Source organism: Saccopteryx leptura, chromosome 3 (assembly GCF_036850995.1).
Source record: "Saccopteryx leptura isolate mSacLep1 chromosome 3, mSacLep1_pri_phased_curated, whole genome shotgun sequence".
NCBI lineage: Eukaryota > Metazoa > Chordata > Mammalia > Chiroptera > Emballonuridae > Saccopteryx > Saccopteryx leptura.
In genome coordinates this window covers 220,471,927-220,497,921 of record NC_089505.1, presented here as the reverse complement: position 1 = coordinate 220,497,921, position 25,995 = coordinate 220,471,927, and the positions used below count along the sequence as shown (strand labels likewise).

Genomic DNA, 25,995 nt, shown 5'->3' with positions numbered 1-25,995 from the left:
TTCTGTTGGCTTCTCCACATTCTGCATTCACGGGTCACCCTGGCAAATGCATTGAAAACCTAGTTTTTAATAGAAATATGCAGGTTCGATTAATTAGATGCTAAAGAATTGTAACATTTTTAGAAATTTCATATTTTTTATATGTTGTACCAAATAGGTGAGAAGAGGAAAAAAACCCAATATTAAATCTGATTTCTAAAAATAAACACCAAAATTGTATTGGGGAAAAAAAAAATCTAAGTAAAACCCAAACTCCAAAATCAACCCAATTGAGATTTTAAATGAGCTGTATCTTGAGTGAAGTTTTATACTGTACATTTAGCTCCATGCTGGAGAATACTCTCTAAATGTGAGTAGAAATAATATTTACACATGACAGAAGCACTGGAAACCTTTTATCGAACAGGCAATGCATTGTGCAACAGTTAACGACACAGATGCCTAGTGGAAAAGTTTAAAAACTATTTTTAAAATCAGTCTATGAATTGGTGCACCCTGCTCTGTTCTGTCCGCTCCTTCACAGAGTGACTATCTTCAGGGAAACTGACTGCTTCATAGCTGCTGTTACAAACGGTACCCCTGTGTACCATGAATATCACACCCAATAGTAAACATGAGAGGAGAGACAGGTCCACAGGCAAGAAAGACCATGACCAGAGACACAAGATGATCTCGAGGGAGGCACAGACACACGTCCTCCAGGTCCAGTTCGTTATGCATCCACATTTCACTTCCTTTTTCTTCCTTGTTGGCGCTCCTTTGATCCAAGGGAATTCTGAAAGACTCTCATTCATACCTTTGGGCACAGGGCCTTGTTCTTGGCCTGTTTCAATGGTGTTCTTGTTTTCGGGCACTGCCAGCCCAGGACTGTGGCTATGTGTCTGTCTTCCTTGTTTGCCTGGTTCATTCTTCCCAAAGCTCGCCCTCTAATAATCTGGTGAGAAAAATCACTCTTAAAGTTTCACAGTTTGTTTGCCTCGGGTGGCAGATTCTCACTAAGTGACCGTCAAGGTGGTGCACAGTTTTACCAGCATGCTGTCAACCTATTTTATAATTTGGGGCATGTCACTCCAAGCTTGAGATTTCTTTCTAGCAAGTTCCATCCAGGACGGTTGATCTGCGCTGGCATAACTGGCTCTCTTCAGCTGATGCAATTCTTTCTCCATCATGACTGCAGACTGAGCTGCTGGGAAGAAGAGAAAACAAACAGAAACATGAGCAAGAAGTTGAAGTTTCCCCTTAAGCGTCTTGCATTTCTTTCATACACACATCAAGGTCTTAACTGTGGTCTCATACATAAAATGCAGAGAAGATTCAGGCATAGAGTAACTTATGTGATAAAAAGATAGAGAGGCAGGCTTTAATGTAGTGAAGAGAGAGAAACTTCCAGAATAAAACTGCAGAACTCTGGGGACTGGTTTGTACAAGTGTGAATATTCTTAGCACTACTGAACTGTGCACTTAAAAATAGATGAGGTGGTAAGTTTTGTTGTGTATTTTACCACAATTAAAAAGAAATTAAAAAAAATATTGATACATGCAATGACAGAGATGAATCTAAAAAGTTATGCTCAGTGGAAGAAGACAGATACAAAGGAACACATATTTTATGATTCCGTTTATAAGAAGAGTCTAAGAGAGGTAAATAGAGAAACTGAAAGTAGCTTTGTGGTTGTCTAGACCTGGGGTGGGGAACAGGCATAAGGTTGCTTTTTTTTTTTTTCCTGAAGTTGGAAACGGGGAGGCAGTCAGACAGACTCCTGCATGCACCCAACGGGGATCCACCTGGCACGTCCACCAGGGGGCGATGCTCTGCCCATCTGGGGCATCGTTCTGTTGTAACCAGAGCCATTCTAGCACCTGAGGCAAAGGCCACAGAGCCATCCTCAGCTCCTGGGCCAACTTTGCTCCAATGGAGCCTTGACTGCAGGAGGGGAAGAGAGAGAGAGGGAGGAGAGGGGGAGGGGTGGAGAAGCAGATGGGTGCTTCTCCTGTGTGCCCTGGCCAGGAATTGAACCCGGGACTCCTGCACGCCAGGCCGACGCTCTACCACTGAGCCAACCGGCTAGGGCCGGCATAAGGTTGCTTTTTTTTTATTGGTTGATTTTAGAAAAAGAGAGAGAGAGAAAGAGAGAAATGTCAATTTGCTGTTCCACTCATCCATGCATTCATTGGCTGATTCCTGTATGTACCCTGACTGGGGATCAAACCCACAACCTTGGCATATCAGGGATGGTGCTCTAACTAATTGAGCTACCCAGCCAGGGCCTTGACACAAGTTTGCTCTTTAAGGTAAGATCCTAAAACTGGATTGTGATGGTTGTACAATTCGGTAAATATATACTCATTGTCAATCAGTACTCACTGAATTGTACACTTAAAATAGGTGAGTGTTATGGCATGAAATGATATCTCAATAAAAACTTTTTTTTTTCAGAGACAGAGAGAGAGTCAGATAGAGGGATAGATAGGGACAGATAGACAGGAACAGAGAGAAGATGAGAAGCATCAATCATTAGTTTTTCATTGCAACACCTTAGTTGTTCATTGATTGCTCTCTCATATGTGCCTTGACTGTGGGCCTTCAGCAGACCGAGTGACCCCTTGCTCAAGCCAGCGACCTTGGGTCCAAGCTGGTGAGCTTTGCTCAAACCAGATGAGCCCACACTCAAGCTGGCGACCTCGAGGTCTCGAATCTGGGTCCTCCGCATCCCAGTCCGACGCTCTATCCACTGTGCCACCGCCTGGTCAGGCTAAAAACTATTTTAACAAATCAGTGTGTCAAAGAATTTAGAAAAAAACAAACCCAAAACAAAAAAACCTGAAGTAAACCTGTAGGACTGATCCCAGGAACATACTTCAGAGTGTTTGGGACTATTTGCAGGTTTCATACCCAAGTTCTGATGAGACAAAGAGATCCCTCTTTGCAGTCCCTCCTGGAGGTAGAGCTTTGTTCCCTGCCTTGGGTCCACAGTGGGCTTAGCGGGGGCCACCAGGAAAGACTTGCTGCGGACAAAATCAGCTTGCTTCATGGGCTCCTATTTGGGATACAACAAAGTTACGTGCTGTCAGGTCACCTGAGGTTCAGATGGGTATAAGAAGAACTCAAAGCAGGAAGTCACAAGGGCTGTCTGCCAAGAGGAATCAGGTGGCTGGCGCTTTCTTAGGGGAGCTCTGCTCTGTCCTCACTGACGTCCAGCCTTCAGAACACAGAAGCTCAGACTAGTGTGGGGTTCCCCTAGGCACACACAGGTATCCTGGTTTCTGCCTTGTCCCCAGCCCTGGCCCTAGCCCCAGATATTGGATGGCAGATATCCCACGTGAAAGTCAAAATGAATTGAGTTTGGAAATAGTTTTGAGGTTTTTATGATACTTGGTATGCTGACAAATGCCCCAAACCAGATTAGTGGTTAATATTTGTTTTATAAATTCTCTAAGTCTGCATGAAGGTTTTCAGGCATGGGGACAATTGAGATTTGGGTTAAAATGAAGGGAAGCAGGTCCTACTGCACGCTCTGGCAATGAGTTCACTGTGGTGGCTATTGGGTGTGGGGGGGGGACACAAACACCATGATTCTCAGCCTCCTTCTAAGCACAGTTGTTTGGGTTTGAAAAAGCTGTTTTCAGTCCAGACTGCAAAATAGAAATGTATCAAGGTGTCCACAGAAGAGAACCCTGGTTCCAGCCCTGTAGCCCTCGATGGGGAGTGAGGAGGCCCGGCCAGCATCCAGCACAGCAGCAAAAGCAGGGCTGGTCCATCACTGCTAATGAGTTGAGATGGAGCTTTTGACATGGTTGCTGCATCTAACTGAGAAGTTATTTTAACCTTGTTCCATTTCTCCAGATGCTGCATTGCCTAGGAGGCAGGGAGCAGAGAGCTGTCTCCACTGCCTAAGTGCTTTTCTGCCTCCCTAGCAGCCCACCCACACCAAGGGCAGACAGCAGCCATCATCACAGGCCATGGGCTCTATGACGACCGTGCAAGACTGTGGTCCTTGTGGAGTCTCAGTCTCCAGCCCCTGCCGGCTGCTCTCTCCCGCATCTACAGAGACAGGAAGGGTTTGCTCTAAGCACCTGGGCTCTCTCAGTTATCTTGGCTGGCTTTCCTATTTCAGACTTCAGGGTCTGGGCCCCAGGCTTGTCCTCCTGGTTGGGTGGCTGTTCCGGGGCCCCTCGCCGTTTCTGCGGAGTGATGGTGATCCAGGGAGGCCCAGGCTGGCCCTCGGCTCCAGGCCCCACTGCTGCAGGAGGCTGCCCCTTCTCTGTGGGTAGAGATACAGGGTTGTTAAAACAGTCCTAGTCCCTCCTCAGTCTCACTGTGTTGCTCTCACACAGAAGACACTGTTGGGGGGGTCAGAGGAGCAGGGGAGGGATGATGGGAGGATGAAAGATGTCTGGGAGCCTCTCTAAGGAGACTATTAGTTTTCTTTAGGGGACTTTGATTTCTTATTTAAAGATGCACCAAAGAGATTATGCTCCCCTAGTCTGAGCCACAAAAACTTAAGTGCAACTGCTCCTGTGCACACACTTTAGAGCCAGCTTGCTCCTACAGGGTAGTTTCTGGAAAGACATAAAAGTCAGTACACAAATAGATAAGATTTCTTTAATATAAGCATGTCATTGGACCAGTACATACTTCCTCATTCATTTGGAACATACTTCCTCATTCATTTGGAAGCTGTAGACGCATTATTATTCTCCTTCCTTTTAAAAATTGTAAGCATGCCTTTCTATTTGTAAAGAATTGACACCCAAAATAGCCATAGTTGTTTTCTTTAATGTTCTAGAGAGAAGGAATGCCTTTAAAACAATGAGTTTTGCTGAATTTTCTCATTCTACAATGAGAATTTATTACCTTCATCAGCAGAAAAAATAGTGATTTTATTTTTCCAAAAATCCTATGGATGAAATAAGGTTCAAAAGTACACTAGATTTAAATGTTCCCCACAGCCTGCCTCTCTGAATGTCCACCCCCACCACACAGAACAAAGGCCGACTTTACCTTCATACACCTGGTCCCTGGCCTCAGAGGCAGATTTAACGGTGGACACACTGGGTATGTGCCCAGGGCCCTGACTTCTGAAGGGCCCCACAAAACCCCAACTTTACACTTTTTTTCTAATATGAGGGGCCCAATATTTTCTTCTTTGCCCAGGGCCTCAACTGACCGTAATCTGCCTCTGCTTGGCCCCCTTGTTTCCCTCCTGAACTTTGCACCTCGGTCACCCAGGTAAAGGCATGTCTGTGGCACAGCAGATGTCCCAGAGTAGTAAGTGTCATCATTCTCTGTGGTCTGAAACACGCCATCCTTGCTCTGGTGTGTGTGGGATATTATTCTATTTGATTTTGCTTGTGCCTCTAATTCAATCTAGAGTCCTTTTCTCTTAGTCCCTTGTTCACCAAGGAGCCACTGCCTTGAGAACCTGTGTCTCCTGCTGGAGTTGGGCAGGGCCTCTCTATGCGCTGCACAGATACAGGGCCCACTTCAGCAGGAAGTATCTGCAGTGTCTGGGGCTGGGGCCTGGAGGACAGCAAACCCTCTAGGCTGAGCAGAGGGGTGAGGAAGGCCTCTCGCTGGAGGGGCAGAGGCAGAGCTGCCTGCAGGCCATCCAAGAAAGGTTGCAGGCAGAACAGACAACTGAGGAGGTCCCTTCTGGCCTTATTCCTGTCCGCATGGGGAACCTGGAGGGGTTAATCCAGGACACATCTGGAGGCTGTGTGAGGAGTATGCCTGACTGGGGAGCTGAGAAGGGAGACTGTGGGCACAATCCAGAGAGGTGACGAGGGACTGCTCAGAATCACTCCTTGTCCACCAAGGTCCTGGCAGCTGCCGCCTCCTCCATGCAGCCTGCTCTGGCCCCCAGGCTGGACATCCTCGCCCTCTCCTAGTTCCACTGTACTCTCTGAGGCATCTGCCCCAGCGGCTGGTACTAGGCATGTCTGCCAGCTGACTGTCTACCCTCTGATGCATGCATTCTGCCACTTATTTAACAAACAGATGACACAGAACACATACCAGGTCCTGGGCTAACAGTAGACCATTCACAACATGATTTTACATTATATTTCTTGTCCAGAGACCCTGGCCCAAGGAAAGTAGGCGGGTGGTCGGATGTTTACAAACAGTCTGCACGTCTCATTTCTTGTATCAATCCCTCATTCACAAGTCCTCATACTCTCGTCCTCCTGAACTTTTCTTAAAAGACTTAAGTCACATTTCTGATCATTTCTTCGCACTGGGCGACATCATGAGTTGTGCCGTCTGCTGGCCCGGCCCACGATGCCGTGCAAGGCTGTCCGCTCAGCAGCAGCCAGTGCATGCTGGCCAGGCACCTTGGCCTCTGCACCGGCAGACTTGACAGCGGATTTGACTACAGGTGAAACTCCTTACCTCAGTCAACAAAATATTCTGAGTGATTCAGTCAAGACAAAGTCTACATGTAAAGAAAATTTCCATCCGGGTTTTAATCTACAGGCAGAATGGTAGCTGTAAAAAGCTAAAGCAGCCCCCAAATCTCTGGGGAGCGGTAGCTGCCCCTCCAGCAGCCTTGCAGCTCAGTGGGGGGTGCCTGACACTCAGGTCACTCTTACCACAGGGCATAAGACGTAGCTGTGGTGAGTTCCCATGCCATGCAATTGGATTACCTTCTTTGAGACAAAATATGTAAAATTCACTGGAAAGTCCTATGAAACAGGGCATATGCCATGTTCCTGGGAACTGTGGTGAGATAAGGCCCTAGAAGGAGGCTGGGGACCCCCTGGTGGACCAAACCTAGGGCCTGTGCTCAAGGCCCACATTTCACACCCGAAGCAAATCATATTCTTCTCCCTTCCAGTTCGCTCATGGGAACTGTAGCCTTGTCAACAAGGCAGGTGGCTTCCGCTCAGCAGAGATGGCTGTTTTCTTTCCCTCGATCAAGAGTATGCAGGCAGAGCTCTTTGCAAACAGAGAAGGCTTGTGGACTGCACTGCCTGTGTGGGGTAGCAATGTGTCCAGTGTCCTTCTGTGTGCGTGTGAGCCCATAATTCTGTGCCCATGGGGAGATCCACAGACATCAGTAAACGCCACTGCTAGGCCAGGCTGGGCCATTGTGGGACAATGCTACCTGAGATGGCAGCGTCACCAAGTGCTGGTCCAGGCATATGGCCCAGACCTTTCACCAACTATTTCTCTCCTTTTTGGTTTCACTTCTTTTCCTTAAGTGGTGGTCTTTCCTTGTATTCTGTCCTCTCCTTTCCCACTTCCTCCTTTTCAGGACTTCAAATAGGCCAGAGGGACCTGATGCCCTCCAGATCTTTTCACAAGGACTGTCAAAGGCCAACTCCAGGGGGAGAGGGCACAGGCGGTGAAGAGGGTCCACACACCAGGAAGGAGGGAGAACAACCAGGACAGCTCCCAACTGTGATTCAGAAAGGTCTGAGATTCCACCTGGAGCCTTAGGTAACCCACAGGTAAGTCTATGTCCCAGGTGGGTACAGGCAGAGCAAAGAGTGATGAGCCATTCTGTCCTGTGACAGAAGGCCTTGGTGACCACTTTGACCTGCACCCCACACCCTGTACCTGGCACCCACATCAGGGACAAGGGTTATGCGGTGTGTGCCATACTCCACAGGGGTGGGCAGGAGAGGGATGGGAGTAGGCACAGAAAAGCGTGCAGGACAAGGCAAGTTTCAGGGGCCAAAGACTTTACACTGTGACAGCTCTCCAGCTGGAACATTGAGGGTCAAGTTTCCATCATGAAATAGCTTCTGAGATAAAGCATGTTCAAACTGCCATTAATCCCTGATAGCAGAGATGTGGCACCTGGTTAAATAAAGGGAGTTGAAGACACTTTGTTTACCTCTTTACCTCTTTCTGCCTCAATACATGATTCTGACCAAGTCCTTTGTGTTTGGGAAGACCTGAAATTAGCTATCCAGAAAATCCTCATCTTAAGCCATTTCTAAGTATTCAACCACCCTTCTCTGAGAAAGGCCTTCTATCGCTTAATTTTGACTTACTGATTGGTGATGGTTATTTTTCTTTCTTTTCATTCCTTTTTTGGTGCCTATTAAAATTCAGCCTTACGGTTCTATTTCTTTCATTCACAGAAACTTCTATAATGACAGGTAGAGGGAACGAAGGGGGGACTCTAACAGTGGTCTACACCCTGCGTGGCAGGCAGGACACAGCTGTGTTTGGAAGTGAGGAGCTGTCAAGAACACTGTCTTCTGAGCGAGAGGCACGAGTGGTGTGGTGAAAACGACCGTGTTTCTTGCCCTTCAGCTGAGAAAATAAAGTAGATCCTCTGCATGCCCTAAGCTAACACAGCAGGGCAGGGCTCTTGTACCTCTTACAAACTTGGTATATGAGGCCAGTTCTGAAGCAGCAATTTTTAAGCACCTTTTTTCTTTCATGAAATGTCTTCCTTGTTTATAAAAGTACTTATGCACATTGTATAGAATCAGAAAGCATATAAACCTGTAAAGAAGGAGAAAATGTTCCCCATAAGCCAAGGACCAGTGGAGCTGTGTTACACGTTGGCACACTCTTTCCAATCTATTCCTGTTACGCTGTCATCTTAAAAACACATCGCAGCAGCTCATTCCCAGCCCTTCAGAACATTCTCTGTGGAAGGAGAGGCCTGAGTTTGCTTGCTAAGATTTCTGATCTTTCATCATCCATTCATCATACTAGCTAAAACCAGACAGTGCCTGGGTGCTTCTATAACAGAGCATGCTCCTGTTTCTGCCTTGCTTCAGGTCCTCCGCCAGGGCTCTGGGCTACGTGGAGCCAGCGGGTGTATGTATACACTGCCACTAAAGGGATCGATGAGTAGGTGGGGTCTCATCCACGCCAAGCATTTATATCTAATTTCTTGTAGGAAAGTTAAGGTTTTTTTTAAAAAAGCATTTATTGATCTATTGTCGGCTTGCACAGACAGCTCCTGATCGATACACGCTGGCAGTTTGCAGCTGCTCTTTGCAGGTTCTGTCCCAAGCCAGGCTGTGACCTCACCACTGGACCTGGAAGCTTCAGTACTCGGGCAAGCATTTATTGCAAAACCAGACTGAGTTTTTTGAGACTGAGTGAGGGCTTCTCATAAGGCAAGCTCTTCTTGTCTGTAGCAAGACAGGATGGGGGATTGTCCCAGTTCCATTTCCAGGTTAAACTCAGCACTGTTCATCCTTTCCCAACCCAACAAACACAGTCGACTTTCCTTATTTGCGAATTCCAAATTTGAGAATTTTCCTGCTTGTTAAAATGTATTTGAAACCCCCAAATCAATACTCATGGCCCTTCATGGTCATTCACAGATATGTGCAGAGCATAAGGTTATGCGCTGATCAGCTGGTGAAAATGTGATCAGAGACTCACAGGAACCTCAGCCTGTATTTCCCCTTGGGGCAAGGGTTTAGTACCCACTAATTCAGTGTTTACGACAACGTTATAGAGTGTCACTCCTATAAATAATAAAACTGACTGTGCTTGGCAAGGCCCCGTGGTGGATGCTGAGAGCACAAAGAGGAAGGACCTTTCTAACCTAACGTGTCTCCCCAGTGTACTACCCACATGCTCTCCTGCTAGAGCGACCATGAATAGCAGACTCCATGGTCCATGGTCCAGGAATGCACTCTAGAACCCTCAGGAAGGGGTATGGGGAGGGTCTCTGGGTACTGGTCTCATTTTTGAGGGGTGGTGTGTTCAGAGTGTGAAAATCCATGGAGCTACACACACATGATTTGTGCCCTTCTCTGTATGCATATCATTCTTCAATAAAAGGTTTTTTTTAAAGACTAAGATAATCAGGACACAGTGCATGGAGAGTAACCAAAAGAAGAGTCTAGGTTCTTGTCCACATAGAAAAATGAGGAAATGTGCACCACGGAGCTATTTCCAATCCTTGCTCAGGCAAGGCTGCTGCCAGAGGGGCACGGGCTCGCCCAGGGACGTTCCCTCCCTCACCAGCAGACCCTCCCGTCCTCCACTCACCCTGGGGTTCTGGGCCCGCTTGCCATTCCTATTGCTTCCTCCTTGCCCATCTAATTTCCCTGTCCCCCCATTCTCTGAAGGTTTCCCCGGATCCACTTCTCCCCATATAAGACTCCCAAATCAGCTTGGGCAGAGACCCACTTCACAGCCTCATGGAGCATGGAGCTCTCAGGGAAGACGGCGACTGTCTCAGAGCCTCTTTCTCAGCCACCAATACAAGGCCGCCAGGGCCTAAGTGTCCCTTTTCCGAAGTCAGAAGGCACTGCCGGATCTCCTCCTCACCTGGCTCCTCTGAAACTGCCTTCCCTGACCTATTTGTCTCCTCTCACAATCTTCAAGCCCACATGTCAGGGAAAAAATGCCACTGTTTATTTAAACACTCCTGTTATTACAGGTGAGAACTAGTGAAGGCTAAGGCTGTGCCCTTCTTGCTCACATAACGGACACTCTAAGAAGCATCTCACTCTCTCACCACATAGGGTGCATTCAGTTAAACGACACTGGTAACTATCAGCATGCCATGGTGTTATAATTAATCCAGTCCTGGTGTAAAGGCCAATGGAGTTAGATGGCTTCCTCGTGTCAGCCTTTATGAGGGTCTGGAAACACAGCACATTTATCAGGGCACAGTGGACAGTCCTTGCCCCAGGGTTGGGGTTGTGTAGGCCTCCACTGTAATTCCTACAGCTTATGAGTTTCCTTTGTCTGTCTATTGTTACAGCACCAACTCTGTTTTAGGGTTCGGTCGCTTGTAGGTAGAATTTGTGGATAAAAACACTTACAAAGAAAAATCAGTACATGAGTCACATCTGGATTTGGATGTGTGGGGCTAGGCACATGCTAGCATGTTTATGGGGGTGTCCCAAGGGTCAGATGCTTTGACTTGTGGCTTGATGTCAGGAGCTGAGCCCAGCACTCGGCATGTCAAGGCTGGCAGATAGCCCAGAGTTGTCCAGCCCAAACCTCACGTCTCATGGTGAGAACGGCAGCCAGCAACAGGCTCAAGGGCTCAGAGTTGTGGCTGAGGAGCTTGGATTGAAAGTCCATTTCCTCAACCACCACTGTCTGTGCAATTAATACAGCCTCTGAACAGAAAGTAATGACCAAAGGCCATTTGAATACAGAGAAAGCTGACCTCCATTACCTGCCCGGTGCTATAAGGGACCTTAAAAGTATATGGGGGATGGAACGGCATTGTTATTTGAAAATAATTTTGAGTTACAGAAGATGAAGGAGAAAAAAATAGTGAAGCTGTTATATTACATCACATCCTCTTACAATTTGAAATGTACACAAATACCCTGACTTGGATTCCTTATGGGTCTCCAGAGATAACCAGAATCCTTTAAGAGCTGTCTCGAGTGGCCATCAACTATAAGTCGTGAGTTTATGCTCATCCACGGACTTGGATTTCCCTCCCTTTATTCCACCTGGTCCTCCTCTACTCCTTAGGAAACAAAGAAATTTCTCGTGACCAAAGAAACACCGACAGCTAAGGCTTATATCTTGATTTTCAGAGCAGCATCATGTTCATAATAGTCCTTACAACTCTCCTTGTAAGGATATTTCCAATCCCGGCTTCAGAGATGGGAACACAGTGTCTCATGAAATAAGGGCTTGTTCAGGGTTATTCAACCAACATGTAACGAAGGAGGTTACTGGAACACAGGCGCTTTGATCTCCAATCTTCACATACCATCCCATTATATTTAGGGGTACGACCCCACAACTTTCCTATACACCATTCCCTCTTTTCAACCTCGGCCCTATTGAGATTTTGGGCTGGGTAATTATCTGTTGAGGGTGGCTGCCCTGCTCACTGTCGCATGTTTAACTTCTGCACTAGATGCCGGGAGCACCTCCCTCCCCCTCAGTGGAGAATTGCTGTGGGACAGAACAACTGTGAAGGGCGTGGCTGCAAGGGGAGACCGTCGGTCCTCCCAAACTTGGCCCACTGCGTGCCTTCGGGGAAGTTCTTCAGCTCTTCCCTTTATGAAATAGAGCGGTTGTTGGAATTCAAACTGTAAAGCATTTGATATAACACTTGGTACTTATTAAGTGCTAAATACATGCTAGTTATTGTCATTAGCTACCCACTTACTACCTGTGCCTGTGAGTTGAGGATAAATCCACTGCAGACCTTAACTGTGGGAAGCTGGTGAGGGAGACAACCCCACGCACAAACAGGTGAAACGATAATGGTACTTTGACATCAAGGACAATTTTGGGAAGAGCACAACCCTGACAGGGTCTCAGGAATGTTATTTGCTAAGGGCAACCCTGAACCAGAACACTATAACCAGCACTGTCCAGCAGAACTTTCTGCAATGGTGAGAATGTTTGTTGTCTGTGCATTTGGCTAGTCACATGCCTTGACTGAGCTCTGGAAGTGCAGCCAGTGTGATGGAGAAACAGAATTTTAATTTTTTTTTTTTAATTAAGAGAGAGGTGGGGAGGCAGAGACAGATTCCCGTGTGTGCCCCGACCAATGCGGATCCACCCAACAAGCACCCTACCAGACAATGCTCTGCCCATCTGGGTCTGCTACTCCGTTGCATGGCAACTGAGCCATTTTAGTGCCTGAGGCGAGGCCTCAGCACCCAGGGCCAACCTGCTCAAACCATTTGAACTATGAATGTGGGAGGAAAAGTGGGGGGGAAAGCAGATGGTTGCTTCTCCTGTGTGCCCTGACTGGGAATCAAACTTGGGACTTCCACACACCAGGCTGACACTCTACAACTGAGCTAACCGGCAAGGCTGGGATTTTAAATTTAAATTTAAATTTTTAATTTTAATTCATTTCAGTTTAAACAGCCATATGCAGCCACGGGTTCCATGTTGGACAGTGCAGATCTGGATCTTTGCCACTCAAAGTATGGTCTGGGAACCAGCAGGAGTGTCCTCCCAGACCTGCTGCCTCAGCCTCTTCCTGTGAACCAGCCTTTGGAAGTCTCAGCAGTGCTGCCGTAGGACAGGAGGTCTCCACACTCCCACTGTCTGGGGGTCACCGTGGACCAATCAATCCAAATCTGCAAGGCTGGTGACCCTGATCTGCAGCCAGCATTGGGAACCACTGATCTTGATGCTGCTCTAAGCTTCCAGCCTGAGGTAGCCCTGTGGGGGAGCTCACAGTATTCCCTTTCTGGCTGATACAAGATGCCTGAGAACTGGGCTAATAAACTCTCCTGGAAATCAGCTGGTGTCCCCTGCCTTGTATCTGGACATCCACTGCCAGGGCTGCCCATGCTGATGCTCACACAGTCCCCATCTCTGCCTCCCCTTGCAGGCTTTCTGGCACTCTCTATCCTCAGCCCTCCTCAGGGGGGCCCTTGTCTGGGGTGCTCACCCACTTCTGTCACAAAGACACTGCCTTCTGTCTTCAAACCCACTTTTCTCCTGTGGCACTGAGCCCTGAGATAAGTATGTAGAGGGCTTCATCCCCACTTGAGGTTCATGGCGGTCCTGGAGAAAGGGCTGAAGTGCTCTTTGAAGTGGCACCAACACGGGCCATGGTGGCACTGCCCATCCACACCCTGGGAGGTGGGCTGCACCCCACAGGAACTGAATGCTGGGCCAGCATATCTTGACCCCAATCTCTGACAGTCCCCTGCCCAAGACAGGGACTGGGAGATTTCCAGTACCTTTCTGGTCACCCTCAGGTCCTAGCAGTCACTGAGGTCGCTTTAGAACAGGTGTAGCCTCTGGGCTGGGTCAGTGTTAAATCTCCTGTCCCCTTAATGCATGGTGTCTGAGCTGGGGTGGCAGCTCCTTTCTCAAGAGCTGAGGGGCGGGGAAGGATAGGAGGTGGGGAAGATGGCAGGGCTTTCAGTGGGCTTGTCCTGTCAGGGCAGAGTCCCAAACTGCACGATTCCCCACCACTGTGTCCCGCTGCTTGTGACTGAGCTTTCCCTCCACTCCTGCGCCCTGATGTCCCTTTGCCCTCTCTATGAGGCAGGGCTCAGGCAGCACGTGTGACTGCGTGCATGACCTCTGTTGGCAGAGTGCAGTTTTCTAAGAAGTTCTAGAGAAGCCTCCCCACTTTCCCTCCTAGACTGCAGGAGGGAGGTTGCCGTGGTACCATCCCACTGAGCTGGGGGCTCCCAGAACCACAGCTGTGCTTCCTGCGGTTTGTTTGTTTGTTTTGGCAAATCCCCTTCCTCCTGCTCCCCTCGTAGGGCCAGGTAGGTTCGCAGGGTGCTGGGTCACAGTGCATGACACCCCACAATATTCTGCACACATGCTCTGTCTGGGAGCTAACATCCATACCGGCGCCTTCATCAGAACCAGTGCTGGGAGAATTAATTCCTACACACTGCTCTGTGCAGCCTGGAGGGTATTCGGGGACATCTAAGGAAAATGGGACTGCACTGTATGAGACTGTTATCTCACTAAAATGCTTTTGCTGCCCTAAGTATTACTAACCTTGTTTTACAACATTTTACAAAAGAGGATATTAAGACTCAGAGGGTAAGAAATACGCCAGATCAAGGTGAAGGGCTTAAGCAATACAAAGCAAAACAAACACCCTCACAGATGCAGAAAACAGTGTGGAGATTGCAGGAGGGAAAGAGGTGGAGGAGGGGAGGAGGGTAGAAGGGGACAATGGTAATGGAAGAAGGTGACTTGTGGCAAAAACACAATATACAGATGATGTATTATAGAATTGTGTCCTTGAAACCTATATAATTTTATTAACCAATGTCACCCCAACAGATTTAATTAAAAGTGGGGGGGGGTTGTTTTGTTTTTTTAAAGAAATACACCAGGTCAGAATCCCACAGTACCTGGAAGTGGACCTGGGAATAAGAGTTCCCAACCCAGGCCCCACCATCCCATGAGCAAGCCCCTGCCTTGTCCTTGCACTCAGTCATCTGAACACAGCCAAGGACCACCCACTGCAGGCCGGAGTCCCCAGGCACAGGTGCTCACAGAGAAAACGAGCCCAGGTATTCTCAGGGAGCTGCAGGTCAAGTGTAGGGGTGAGGTGGAGCGTGCTCAGAGCTAGCAGGGGTGTGTGCCGCATGTTGAGGGGTGCTGGTGGCAGAGGCTCGCTGGAGATGTCTGAGGGAATAAAGTCGTGGCAGATGAACTTAGGAAGGCAGAAATGTTGAGTGTGGTCCAAATCTAAAAAGCCCTAGATGGCTTACCTTAGAGTTTAAATTTTATTTTACATACATTCTGAGATGACACTGAGAGTTTCCATGACTCAGGAAACAGGGTGAGGCGAGAGAGTTGGAGGTGGGGAGGTGCTGTCATTATCAGGTTAAAGATGAAGAGGGCTGATGTGGGAGGACAGAGACATTTCATATTAGGCTGACCAGGACTTTCTGACCAAGGTGTAAAACATAACTGACAATTTGCATCCATCAGATAAAAAAAAAATCTTAAATAGATGGACAACACCTAGTGCTGTCCATCTATTTAAATGTTGAGCTAGGAATGTTGAGATGAACAGGGGGAGAAACAAGCTCTGTGAGCCAGAAAAGCCAATGGTAAGCCTCAATCCTAGAGAAACAATCACGTGAATACATAGAGATGAAATGAACAAGCATGGCTATCTAAGCCCTGATCTCCCTACCTTTCTACCAGCCCTTTATCCACTGACATTCACTCTTCATGTTTGGTCCAGCAGTTTTAAACTGCATCTGTGGGAGAGGTGGGGGGAGTGTGTTTACTCCACCTCGGTCAGAAATGCAAGTCCCTTTTTATGTCATTGTTTAAGCAGTAGGGTTATAACGTTATTTTTCTTATAATTTTTCAGCCTTTAGTATATCCCATATATTTTTAATGACTCTGAGGTCTCTGGCTGTGTACCTGGCTAGATGGGGTGCTGAAAAGGGCAATGGTCTGGGGTGGGCAAGGGACTGATAACTTGAATTCCGGATGTTGAGATGAGAAGTCAGGGTTGTCCACAGACGGTTAGGGGTAGCTGCTGTGGCTGAGGGAGTCCAGTGAAGGGAGAGCCTCAGGAAACAGGTGGGAATCCACAGTGTGTCGTGTCCTGCATGAGGGACCTGAGGAGATGTGTGGCTTCAGAAGCATAGGGAAGATGGAGGCCAGAGGCCAGAGTGTTGACCACACTCGCTCAGGAGGTTCTGGGAAGGGGAGAATCAGGCTAAAAAAGAAGGGAGGTGTGAACAAAGTTGGTTTTCTTTAAGAATTCTAGACACATGAATATATATATTTTTAGCATGATACCAAAAACACCCATCCCCCTTCTATTATACTCAAATGAACCAGAATACATTGAAATAACTGTCATCAAGTGACAGTCTCTGAGTTCATTTCCTCCAGGAAAAAACGTCCCTGACATCCAAAGACGAGATGGGCATCTACCTACACTCCCATGTGACATCCAGATGCCACTTGCCTCCTCCGTGGAGGCAGCACAGTACCCTGTATGTGGCAGGAGTATATGAAATATTTGTTGAAAGAACGAGTGCATGAATGAATAAATCTAAGAGTTGAGAAACAGAGGGTCAGAAACCTGACTGTGTCACCATGTGACCTGTCCAGTCTGGATGGAGTGAGCTGGATTTTAGGCTATGGCTGGTTACCAAATAAGGCCCCAGATGAGGGTGGTAATTTTTGCAACTACTGTCTAAAATATCTACCACATGACCACAACCATGTAGACAAATAAGTTACACATATGCACACGCACACACACAAAAGGAAAACTAAAAGGAAAATCCAACAGAGATACTACCTGGAGAGTAGACTCATAGGTAATTATTTTTTTCTATACACATTCAGTATTTTACCATTTTCCTACATGAAAATCTCCACCTACTTTGTTCTAAATCTAACCCTGTGTGAAAGAAGCTGTAATTTAGACTCTGGGTGGGACTAGCCCAACAGGAGGGAGGTAATGTCCTGCACACTTGAACAAGGCTGATAAGCCCGGACCATTCACCTGTGACAGCATGTCATCTGATTGACAGGTGAGCAGTAGGTAAGCACAAACGTGGTGCTGGGCTCAGCCCCCTCGGCAAGCTAGGTTCCTCTGTTTATTGAAACAGCCACCGAATTCTCCCAGCTTCTCTTGTTGAAAGAGTGTCTCCATGGCCCTGGCTGGTTGGCTCAGTGGTAGAGCGTAGGCCTGGCGTGCAGAAGTCTCGGGTTCAATTCCTGGCCAGGGCAGACAGGGGAAGCGCCCATCTGCTTCTCCACCCCTCCCCCTCTCCTTCCTCTCTGTCTCTCTCTTCCCCTTCCGCAGCCAAGGCTCCATTGGAGCAAAGTTGGCCCGGGCGCTGAGGATGGCTCTATGGCCTCTGACTCAGGCACTAGAATGGCCCTGGTTGCAACAGAGCGACGCCCCAGATGGGCAGATCATCGTCCCCTGGTGGGCGTGCCAGGTGGATCCTGTTCGGGTGCATGCGGGAGTCTGTCTGACTGCCTCCCCGTTTCCAACTTCAGAAAAATACAAAATAAATAAATAAATAAATAAATAAAAAACCAAAGTGTCTCCATGCCTTCAAGGAAGGAAGACAGTGTGGCAGAGAGGAGAAAGAGTAGACAGCTTTAGTCCTCAGGGCAGAACTGTGCATTCATCTGGGATACCTCAAGACTGGGCTTTATTTACGATCTGCACCCCTGGAAGAAGGATAGAGAAGATAGCGGCCATCTGGGAAAAGTACCTGCCACCACGAGATCATAAACAGCGATAATTAGGATTTTCTGGAAAACTGAGTAATACTGTTATTAAAACTTTTATAGTCTATATGTTTTATGTAAATTGAATTGCCTTCCACTGCCATAACTTAGAAATGATAAAGATGATAGTAGGATTAATAATGAATTAGTAAGAGTGTATTAATAATAATGAATTAAACCACAAGCAGATCCCATGTCTGAGAAAGGTGTAGAGGCTTCTTCACTGATGGGGTCCAACTGCACGGACCTTAAGATCCTGCTATGGTCTGCATGAGGCAGCCCTGTACCCCACCGCACTATACTCCCAGGTCCTGGGATTACCAGGCAGTAGCCATAGCCTATCCTAGCACTTGTCCCTTAAATACCACCCCATTTGGTAATTCCCAAAAGATTGTGGGTAATTCTTCCTCTCCACTCTGCACTGCAATGAGAATCACTACCAGTGCCCCATAACTTAGATCCTGTGCTCACTCTGGAATTCCTCTGAATTGGCTATTTCTGTGGCTCAAAAATACATGTAGCTGGACAAGATAATTCTTTTCCACTGTTTCAGAAGAGCCATGAATAAATAAATACAGGTACTATATTATATTTTATAAATCAAAGAAGAAAACATAAGGCCTTTAACCACAGACCATTCTAGCCATTTGACAACAAATGAAGCCTAACTCTCATGGCCCAGGCTGAGGAAGTTATGAATTATGAACACGCCAAAGCTCCTTTCCCAGCTCTTACCATGAACCTGAGCATCCTGCTTTTAAGTCCCATTCATTTCAATTCCAGGTCATGCAAGTGGATGGTGCTGATGTCAGGGTTTTATCTGCACAGAGCATGCCCCCTCCTTCTCCCTATTCCAACCAAAGGCTTTTAAGTCACTTTAGGACAGCTTCAGTAACCTCACTGGAAACTGGCAGAGGGGATCCTCAGCTCTAGCTTGGACCTCCTCTAAAGCTCATTCACTGACCGTCCTAACGTCATGGCAGCAGCAATAGCAAAAACCATGGTGGAGCCAGGGGCCAGCACAAGGAAGGCCACGTGCTCTGGCAGTGTCTTCCTGGCCCTGTCCCCAGAACCGTCAGCATCCTTGAAGGTCACCTTAGGACCATAAAGCACTTAGTGTACTGCAATTTTCCCGGAGAGGGAGACAGAGAAAGTTAGGACTGCTTCAAACCTAACAGGGTGCTTTGGGGGAGCTAATTTCTTCCTCTTGTGTGTGCCCTCATCTTGCTTTCTGAATTCGGGGTCCTTAGGAGAACAACTGGGTTCTATTTTCTTTTGTCCTGTCCCACAATGTAGTGCTTCAGTAGAGTTCTGGATTTAGACTAGCCACTTAAAACATCCTGAAAGGTTTTTCTTTTTAAATAAAATTTGCCATGAAGTGTTTCTCCCCAGGACCCCATCACAGGAGTGGAGCCTCACGCGCTGGCCATCAGTGAGAGAAACGACCAGTGACCCCCAGCTCCACCGGAAGCACCCGTTTCTAACAGGCCGCTCATTTAATCAGAAACACTATCAATACAGAGTGACAAATGTCAAGACAGAAAAGTCATCAATTCTGTCCCTGCTCATTTTAGAACACAGTTGCTTGAGAAGATTCTTTCATTCTGCCCCAGTCTTAACACTATCTTTCTTTTGGAACAGGGAGCTAATGCCACCCTCTGAGGGGCTCATGCCTGACAAAAACCGTTACATAGGGTGCTTTCTGCATGACATCAGGCCCTGTGACCCTAATTATTAGTGAGAGAAAATGCATCCTTGGGGAAAAGGTCAGGACACTGAGTGACAGAGGAGCCAGAGGCTTCCTTTATAACCAAGAAGAATGCAGGCCCTAGCAGGGACTCCACCAACAGGAATACATGTCCCGGATTCTAGGGTTCTTGGCCCCCCGAGCTCCCAGGGAGATGAGCAGCCGGCATGAGTGGTCCATGGAGGGGTCCTGCAAAATGCACGTGGACAGTTTCCTGATTTCTCTGAACTTACACAACATCCTGGTACTCATTTCCCATTCTCTACTCTCTGTTCCTAACTCTTAATCAAATGTGTCAGTAATACTGTGAGGAATTTTGACATCTTCTTCCAATTTTTCCTGCAATAAGGTTTCTACCCAAATGTTAACCTACTTGCTGGATGCCCAGAAAGCTCTTCCCACTAAAGTGACTGCCCACTGCCCCACCCTTCCTAAACATGCTCAGGCCAGGCCGCTACATGGCTGGGGCGCTTACCAGCTCCCCAGTGGGGCAACCTTTTCTCCATCGTTCGACTCTCCTTTCTGGGGCCTTGGGGTGGTGCAACCTTGTCCAGTTCTCCGGGGCTGATATCAGGGGACGCAGGCAGGTACGGGAGGGTGAGGGTCTGCAGAAGTGGTTTCCTGGGCAGGGGTGGCTTGGAGCCCAGCTGCTCTGATGACCGGGCCTTCCCCTTCCCTTGGTCGTTGGGGGACCTGGCCCCCCGAATCATGGGGGCTGTCCCTGTGTGACACTTGTCATCTTTTGAGAGCAGAGTCAGTCCTCCTTTTTCTAGCCTGACCTCCGCACTAAACCTCTTGATGCCTTTCACTTCCGGCAAGGATGCATCTCTGTGTTTGAAAGAAAGAGAGGTGGACCGGAGCTTGATGGGGAAGGGGCTTCTGTCCCCACACGTGATTGACTCCTGGGCAGTGAGACAGGGGCCTCTTGTGGCTGGTGTGGTCACTACATCCTGGGGGTTCCTCCCCAACCCAACCTGGCTGGCCACCCTCTTCCCTGAGTCCCGAGAGCCACACTCAGCTGGTAAAGGTGGCTCCTGAGGGTCCAGTTTCTGTTTCTGGTGCTCCAGAGGTGCCTGGAGGTCATCAAGGGCAGCCTCGCTCCTCCAGGCCAGGCTGCTCCTCAGCAGGGGTAGCCGGACAGTGGAAGGGACAGCAGTAGGGCCTATGGGGCCAGGGTGACCCAGCCGTTCTCTGTGGCCTGTGTGTGACCATGCCCGGCCCGAGGACACAGAGAACTTCTTCCCACTCCGTGGCTGGCTGCCTCCTCTCCCGATTTTCTGTTCCGGTGCCTCCCTTTTGGCCCCCCCTTGTGGAGACTCAGCCTGTTCAGCCCTGGGGGGCTCCAGGGAGGCGGTTTCTTTGTCCAGGGCACAGGGCGTGGGCTCTTCTGGAGGTGACTCTGAGGATGGTGGGTTGGGGGACACACTGAGGCTCCTGCTCACCACTGGGGCTTTGTGCTTCAAGCAGCTCTTGGGTTCTTGGGAGCAAGGGGTGTGGTCCTCAGAACATTTTGTCTCAGCTCTCTCAGGACTAGGCACTGTCAATGTCAGCTCTACCTCCTTCTGCGCACCGTGGTCTGGCTCATCTGGACCACAGGGAGTCTCCAAGTGGATGGCAGGACCGGTCCCAGAAGATGTCGCATCTTCCTCAGGGACGTGGGGAGATGACAAACCTTCATTGTCTCCAGAAACACAAAGCATGTCATCTGCTGTGTCCTTGGGTAGCAAACCTGTGCTTTCAAGGGACAGCTCCTCCCTCTGATTTTTGTTGTCAGAGTCAGGATGCGGGGAGCCTTCTGGCAGAAGTGGGAACTCCAAGCAGGGGGCTAGGCCTGACACAGGCTCTAGGACCTCTGGGGTGGTTGGGAAGCTTGAGGAATTGTCCCCAGGGTAGCTCTCCTCCTCAGCACTGGCACTGAGTGCCAGGCAGGGCCATAGGCATGCACGTCTCGCACGGGCTCCCCCAGGCAGCAGCATGGTGGCTGGTCCCCTGGGCTCAGGGCTTCTGTTCAGGACCATGTCCTGCTGGCCAACAGTGGGCTTCTCCTCTGAGCTGACCGTGGGTAATGGCTTCTCATCTGACTCTTCCTCCTCCGGGGTGGACATCAGGTCGCTCAGCGATTCGGACTGTGCCCTCTAGGAGAGACAGAGAGAATGAAGAGCATCATTACGCCGGACTTTGGGAGGCCTACAACCTTCCCATTTTGTTCAAGGCTTCATATGGTTTAAAGGCAGTAGTGTGTCTCAGAAGCTGTCACTTGAGTGGGCACTCACATTCAGGTGCCTCTTTCTAACCCCTCCCTTACTGGTCTATCTTGGGTTCTTGCCTCACAAGCTCAGCTTTCAGCATAACAGTGGCAGCTACGCACTCAATATAAATGTTTCCAAAGCCAAGCCACAAAGCTAGCTGATGGTGCCTTACAGATCAAAGCACAGGAAAGGGGCGGCACCAGGTGGAGGGAGGCCACCACACTGCGCTCTGTGCTCATTCCTGCCATTAGTCCCAGAGAGGGAGGGATTGTTGCTCCTTTTTGAACCTGGAGACTAGGCGCTCAGACAGGTGCACCTCGGTCAAGGCTGAGCTCACGAGCTCTGAGGAGAGCTGAGGCTCTCCTAACTTGGGCTCCCTCAGAGACAGCCATGAGGGCACACTGGTTTGCCTAACAACACAAGATTCAGAGTGTGTCAAACTGGATCAATAGCAAACCAAGGCTTATAGGATAAAGTCCAAACTTCTCTGCTAAATTTAGTCTGTCTCTGCTCTGAATTTGTTTCTCTAGCTCCCTACCCATATCCAGCCAAGCCCCTACCACTGTATGTACCAGATTGCAGTCTGAGGGACCCCCTACACCCTCAGGGTACTCAACAAGCACCCCAAGACTGTCCCAAATTCTGCTCCAACAGAAAGCCTTGCCTCTTCCCTGGGCTTTACAACTCTCTCTTCCTTCACGAAGCCCTACACTGTCTTCTGGCATTTTTCTTCTTAAAGATCTTTGGAATTTAGATGGGATCAACTTCCTCCTTACTGAACACAGACTGGGTTCCTGCTCTCTTAAGAAGGAAAGGGGATTAAGGTAATCATGAATCACTCAAAGCCACACATGAAAATGACCCACAGATTGAGGGTGTTGAGATGGAGCTTTATAAAAGGTTCATGACATTAGATCTGGAGAGCTCCCCTCCCCAGGCTGCTGCACTATGCAGCTACCCCTCAGACACAGTAGGAAGCACCCCAGGTATGTTTGCAAAGATTTCTGCTGTTTGCTGATGTTATTTTTAACATTTACCAGCCTGCATCTCCTTGCTAAAAGAACACAGGGTAACTGGGATGTTTGAGCAATACCTAAGCTACCTCTTGCCAAGAAACATAATTGTATTCCTTTGGGTATAAAAAGAGGAATATGTTTAAGGAAATCTATAGAAGAATTATCTTTTTTTTTTTTTTTTTTTAAGTGAGAAGTGGAGAGGCAGAGAGACAGACTCCTGTGTGTGCCCAACTGGGATCCACCCAGAAAGCCCACCAGGGAGCAATGCTCTGCCCATCTGGGCATTGTTCTGTTGCAACCAGAGCCACTCTAGCGCCAGAGGCAGAGGCCACAGAGCCATCCTCAGCATCTGGGCCAATTTTGCTTCAATGGAGCTTTGGCTGCAGGGGGGAAGGAGAGAGATAGAGAGAAAGAAGAGGGGGAAGGGTGGAGAAGCAGATGGGTGCTTCTGTGTGCCCTGGCTGAGAATCAAACCCGGGACTTCCACATGCCAAGCCGACGCTCTACTACTGAGCCAAACAGCCAGGGCCTTCACATCTTTTTTTATTATTAATTTTAATTTATTGTGTTAACATGGATTCAAGTGTCCCATTCAATATAATACCCTCACCCCCCAACCACGTGTCCCCGATTGCACTCCCTAAAAATATGGAATGCTTAATGAATTTGCATGTCATCCTTGTGCAGGGGCTATGCTAATCTTCTCTGTATCGTTCCAATTTTAGTGTATGTGCTGCCAAAGCCAGTGCTCTACAGGAGAATTTTCAAAAACTGCAAGTACAAAGGCATTACCCGCCTTTTGTTATAGAAAATCACTGATGTTGAAACCCTCTTTAGGATGTGGGTCACATTTTTTTTTTCCTGAAGTTGGAAACAGGGAGGCAGTCAGACAGACTTCCGCATGTGCTCGACCAGGATCCACCTGGCATGCCCACCATGGGGCGCGATGCTCTGCCCATCTGGGGCATTGTTCTGTTGCAACCAGAGCCACTCTAGTGCCTGAGGCAGAGGCCACAGAGCCATTCTCAGCGCCCGGGCCAACTTTGCTCCAATGGAGCCTTGGCTGTGGGAGGGGAAGAGAGAGACAGAGAGGAAGGAGAGGGGGAGGGGTGGAGAAGCAGATGGGCACTTCTCCTGTGTGCCCTGGCTGGGACTCCTGCACGCCAGGCCGACGCTCTACTACTGAGCCAACTGGCCAGGGCAAGGATGTCGGTCACATTTTAAAATGCTCGGAACCCTCACTGAATCAGCAGAGAGCAGAGGAGTGGGCCCCATGTGGGCCCATCCCAACATGAGTCATGGGCAGCTACAAGGAGGCTCTGAGGAGGGTGGCAGGACCAAGGCTGGTGTGGAGCAAGGACTCCAGGGGGTGGGCTTGGACGTGGAGCAGAGGCTTTACAGGGAAAGAAGCAGCCTCGATTCAGCCTGGGTCCTCTAGTCAGGTACAGCAGCAAAAACACGCATGCCGACCTCATCTCCGCCACCTCCCCCTTACCTCCTCATCTCCGCCGCCTCCCCCTTACCTCCTCATCTCCGCCGCCTCCCCCTCACCTCCTCTCTGGGCCCTCCCGAGAGGGCAGAAATAGAGGACACACTGTTCAGCCTGCACCAGATGGAGACTGTCCTGGCTGCCTACTCCTCTACCTCCTCCCACCAGGTCTTGGGACAGCACCCATGTGCTGATGAGCAGTGCTGAGGGAGAGGCGGCTCCAGTCTCTGTGTGACACTTGGGACTTGTAGCTGGCAGTTCAGCCAGCCCTGAGACCTTGGTCTAGTCATATAACCATGCTGCTCCTGGTAGAGATCATGATATTCTCTGCCCATGGCACAGCCTGGGTCGGGATGAGGACTGACTGGCAGGGTAAGACATCAGCGTAAACACTTAGAGGTATCCCATTTCTGTACAGGAGCCACCCCCAGGGCCCGGCTCTGGGTGGCGGGTAAAATGCTAAGATATCAAGCTGCGTTTGCCTTTCCTGACCTCTGCTTTGGAGAGGCAGACAGATTCAGCCAAATGCACTCTTGGATGATAAATATTACAGTTTTGATAGTTATGGGTATTTTTTTTTAACTATGCAAGATTGGGTTTTTAAGGTAAGAAAAGCCCTTTTGCTTTCCTCTAGAGCTCCAAAAAGTTCAAAGCCTAGATGATGAGGAAGAGCGTTTATCCCACTGATGACAGCCGGAGATGCCAACCTGGGCACAGACGGCTGTTCTGCCCAAACGGAGGAAGGAGCTGGGCAGCAGGAGGAAGCCTCAAGTAGAGACCCGGCAGATGCCTGAGGCTGGGGTGGGGGGTGGGGGGTGATGGAGAAAGAAATCCCAGATGTTCTGAGGGATCAGAAAAGCAGGGAAAACTTGGACCTCATTGTCTAGTGAAGCCCAAAGGGGCAGTGAACCTCCACAGACGTGCCAGGTCAGGAGGACAGCAGCAGGGCAGCGTGGTGGCTCTTCCCTACCTGCAGAGCAGGATGGGAGCATCAGAAAGCACCTTAGTCCCCAAGAGGGGCCAGGTTACCAGGAAGGTCATCGTGGTTAGGAAGAGGGACCTCATGTCCAAAGGGCAAAGGGGACTGTGGACACTGAAGAACGGAAGCCTCCAAATGAGGACCTAACAATGACACTGGTGGCCACTGGCTAGATACTTCTGCCCAGTCATAAATGTAAGAATACTGTCAAAAACTTAACAAATCCATGCTGTTTCCTACCAAAAAGGGAAAGAAAGGAGGGGAAGATATGGAAATGAGTTTAAATCAAGGAAAGACTGTATTTCTCCAGACTGAGAAAACCAGACTTTTTATTATCCTAAAAAATGTGGCTCAAGAGCTAAGTCAAGTTCAAAGGTGAGCAAAGAGAGGTATAGCTCTTCTTCTTCCTGAGGGCAGAAAGAAGGGATGCTGCACTTCCCCCTGAAATAGGCACAAGGCTTCCCTTTGTCACCAAGTCCTGGCCCGGCTGTGGCTGGTCACACACACCCCTGCTGGGCAACAGACATCCCTATGGGAGTGAAGCCCACACTTGAGGGCCAGAGGGAGCTGGCTTTGTCTCTGACCTGTGGCTCCACTCAGCATGAGGACAGGCCTTTCCAAGACCCCACAGCTCAAGCCTTTAACTGTAAATGCCCTGAATGTGGAAGCACTTATACACGTCCCTCGTCCCCAGCCTGCATGAGGACACACTGCCCTGGAGGTAAACCTAGCTGGCTTCTTTGTCCAGCATTAGTCCCTTCAGAAGTCAACCTTCTAGCATGAGTTACAAATGGACACTCCACAGGCCAAAAGGAAAATCCACCGTTTAGGGAGTCCCTGACACTCTGAGTGTCTCCACGCCACTGTCTCCAGCTGAAGCACCCAG

General features: G+C 48.9%; 1 protein-coding gene and 1 non-coding gene across 9 annotated transcripts in view; both read right to left on the bottom strand.

Moving 5' to 3' along the window:
* Nucleotides 1-263: 263 nt before the first annotated feature.
* The window catches only part of CRACDL (CRACD like), a 202,692-nt gene continuing 176,960 nt past the window's right edge, over nucleotides 264-25,995 (bottom strand). For 6 of the 8 annotated variants that reach the window (XM_066377593.1, XM_066377589.1, XM_066377590.1 and 3 more), the window contains 4 exons: nucleotides 19,852-21,511; nucleotides 4,075-4,262; nucleotides 2,894-3,038; nucleotides 264-1,186 (listed from right to left, as the gene is read on the bottom strand). In XM_066377593.1, coding sequence (XP_066233690.1) covers nucleotides 1,044-1,186; nucleotides 2,894-3,038; nucleotides 4,075-4,262; nucleotides 19,852-21,511 — 2,136 coding nt within the window. In that variant the 3' untranslated portion in view covers nucleotides 264-1,043. The remainder of the gene's footprint in view (nucleotides 1,187-2,893; nucleotides 3,039-4,074; nucleotides 4,263-19,851; nucleotides 21,512-25,995) is intronic. The other 2 variants (XM_066377588.1, XM_066377594.1) reach the window with 2 other exon arrangements.
* LOC136401918 (U6 spliceosomal RNA) lies at nucleotides 23,284-23,390 on the bottom strand. The gene has a single exon (XR_010750841.1). It is a non-coding gene; the product is annotated as a U6 spliceosomal RNA (small nuclear RNA).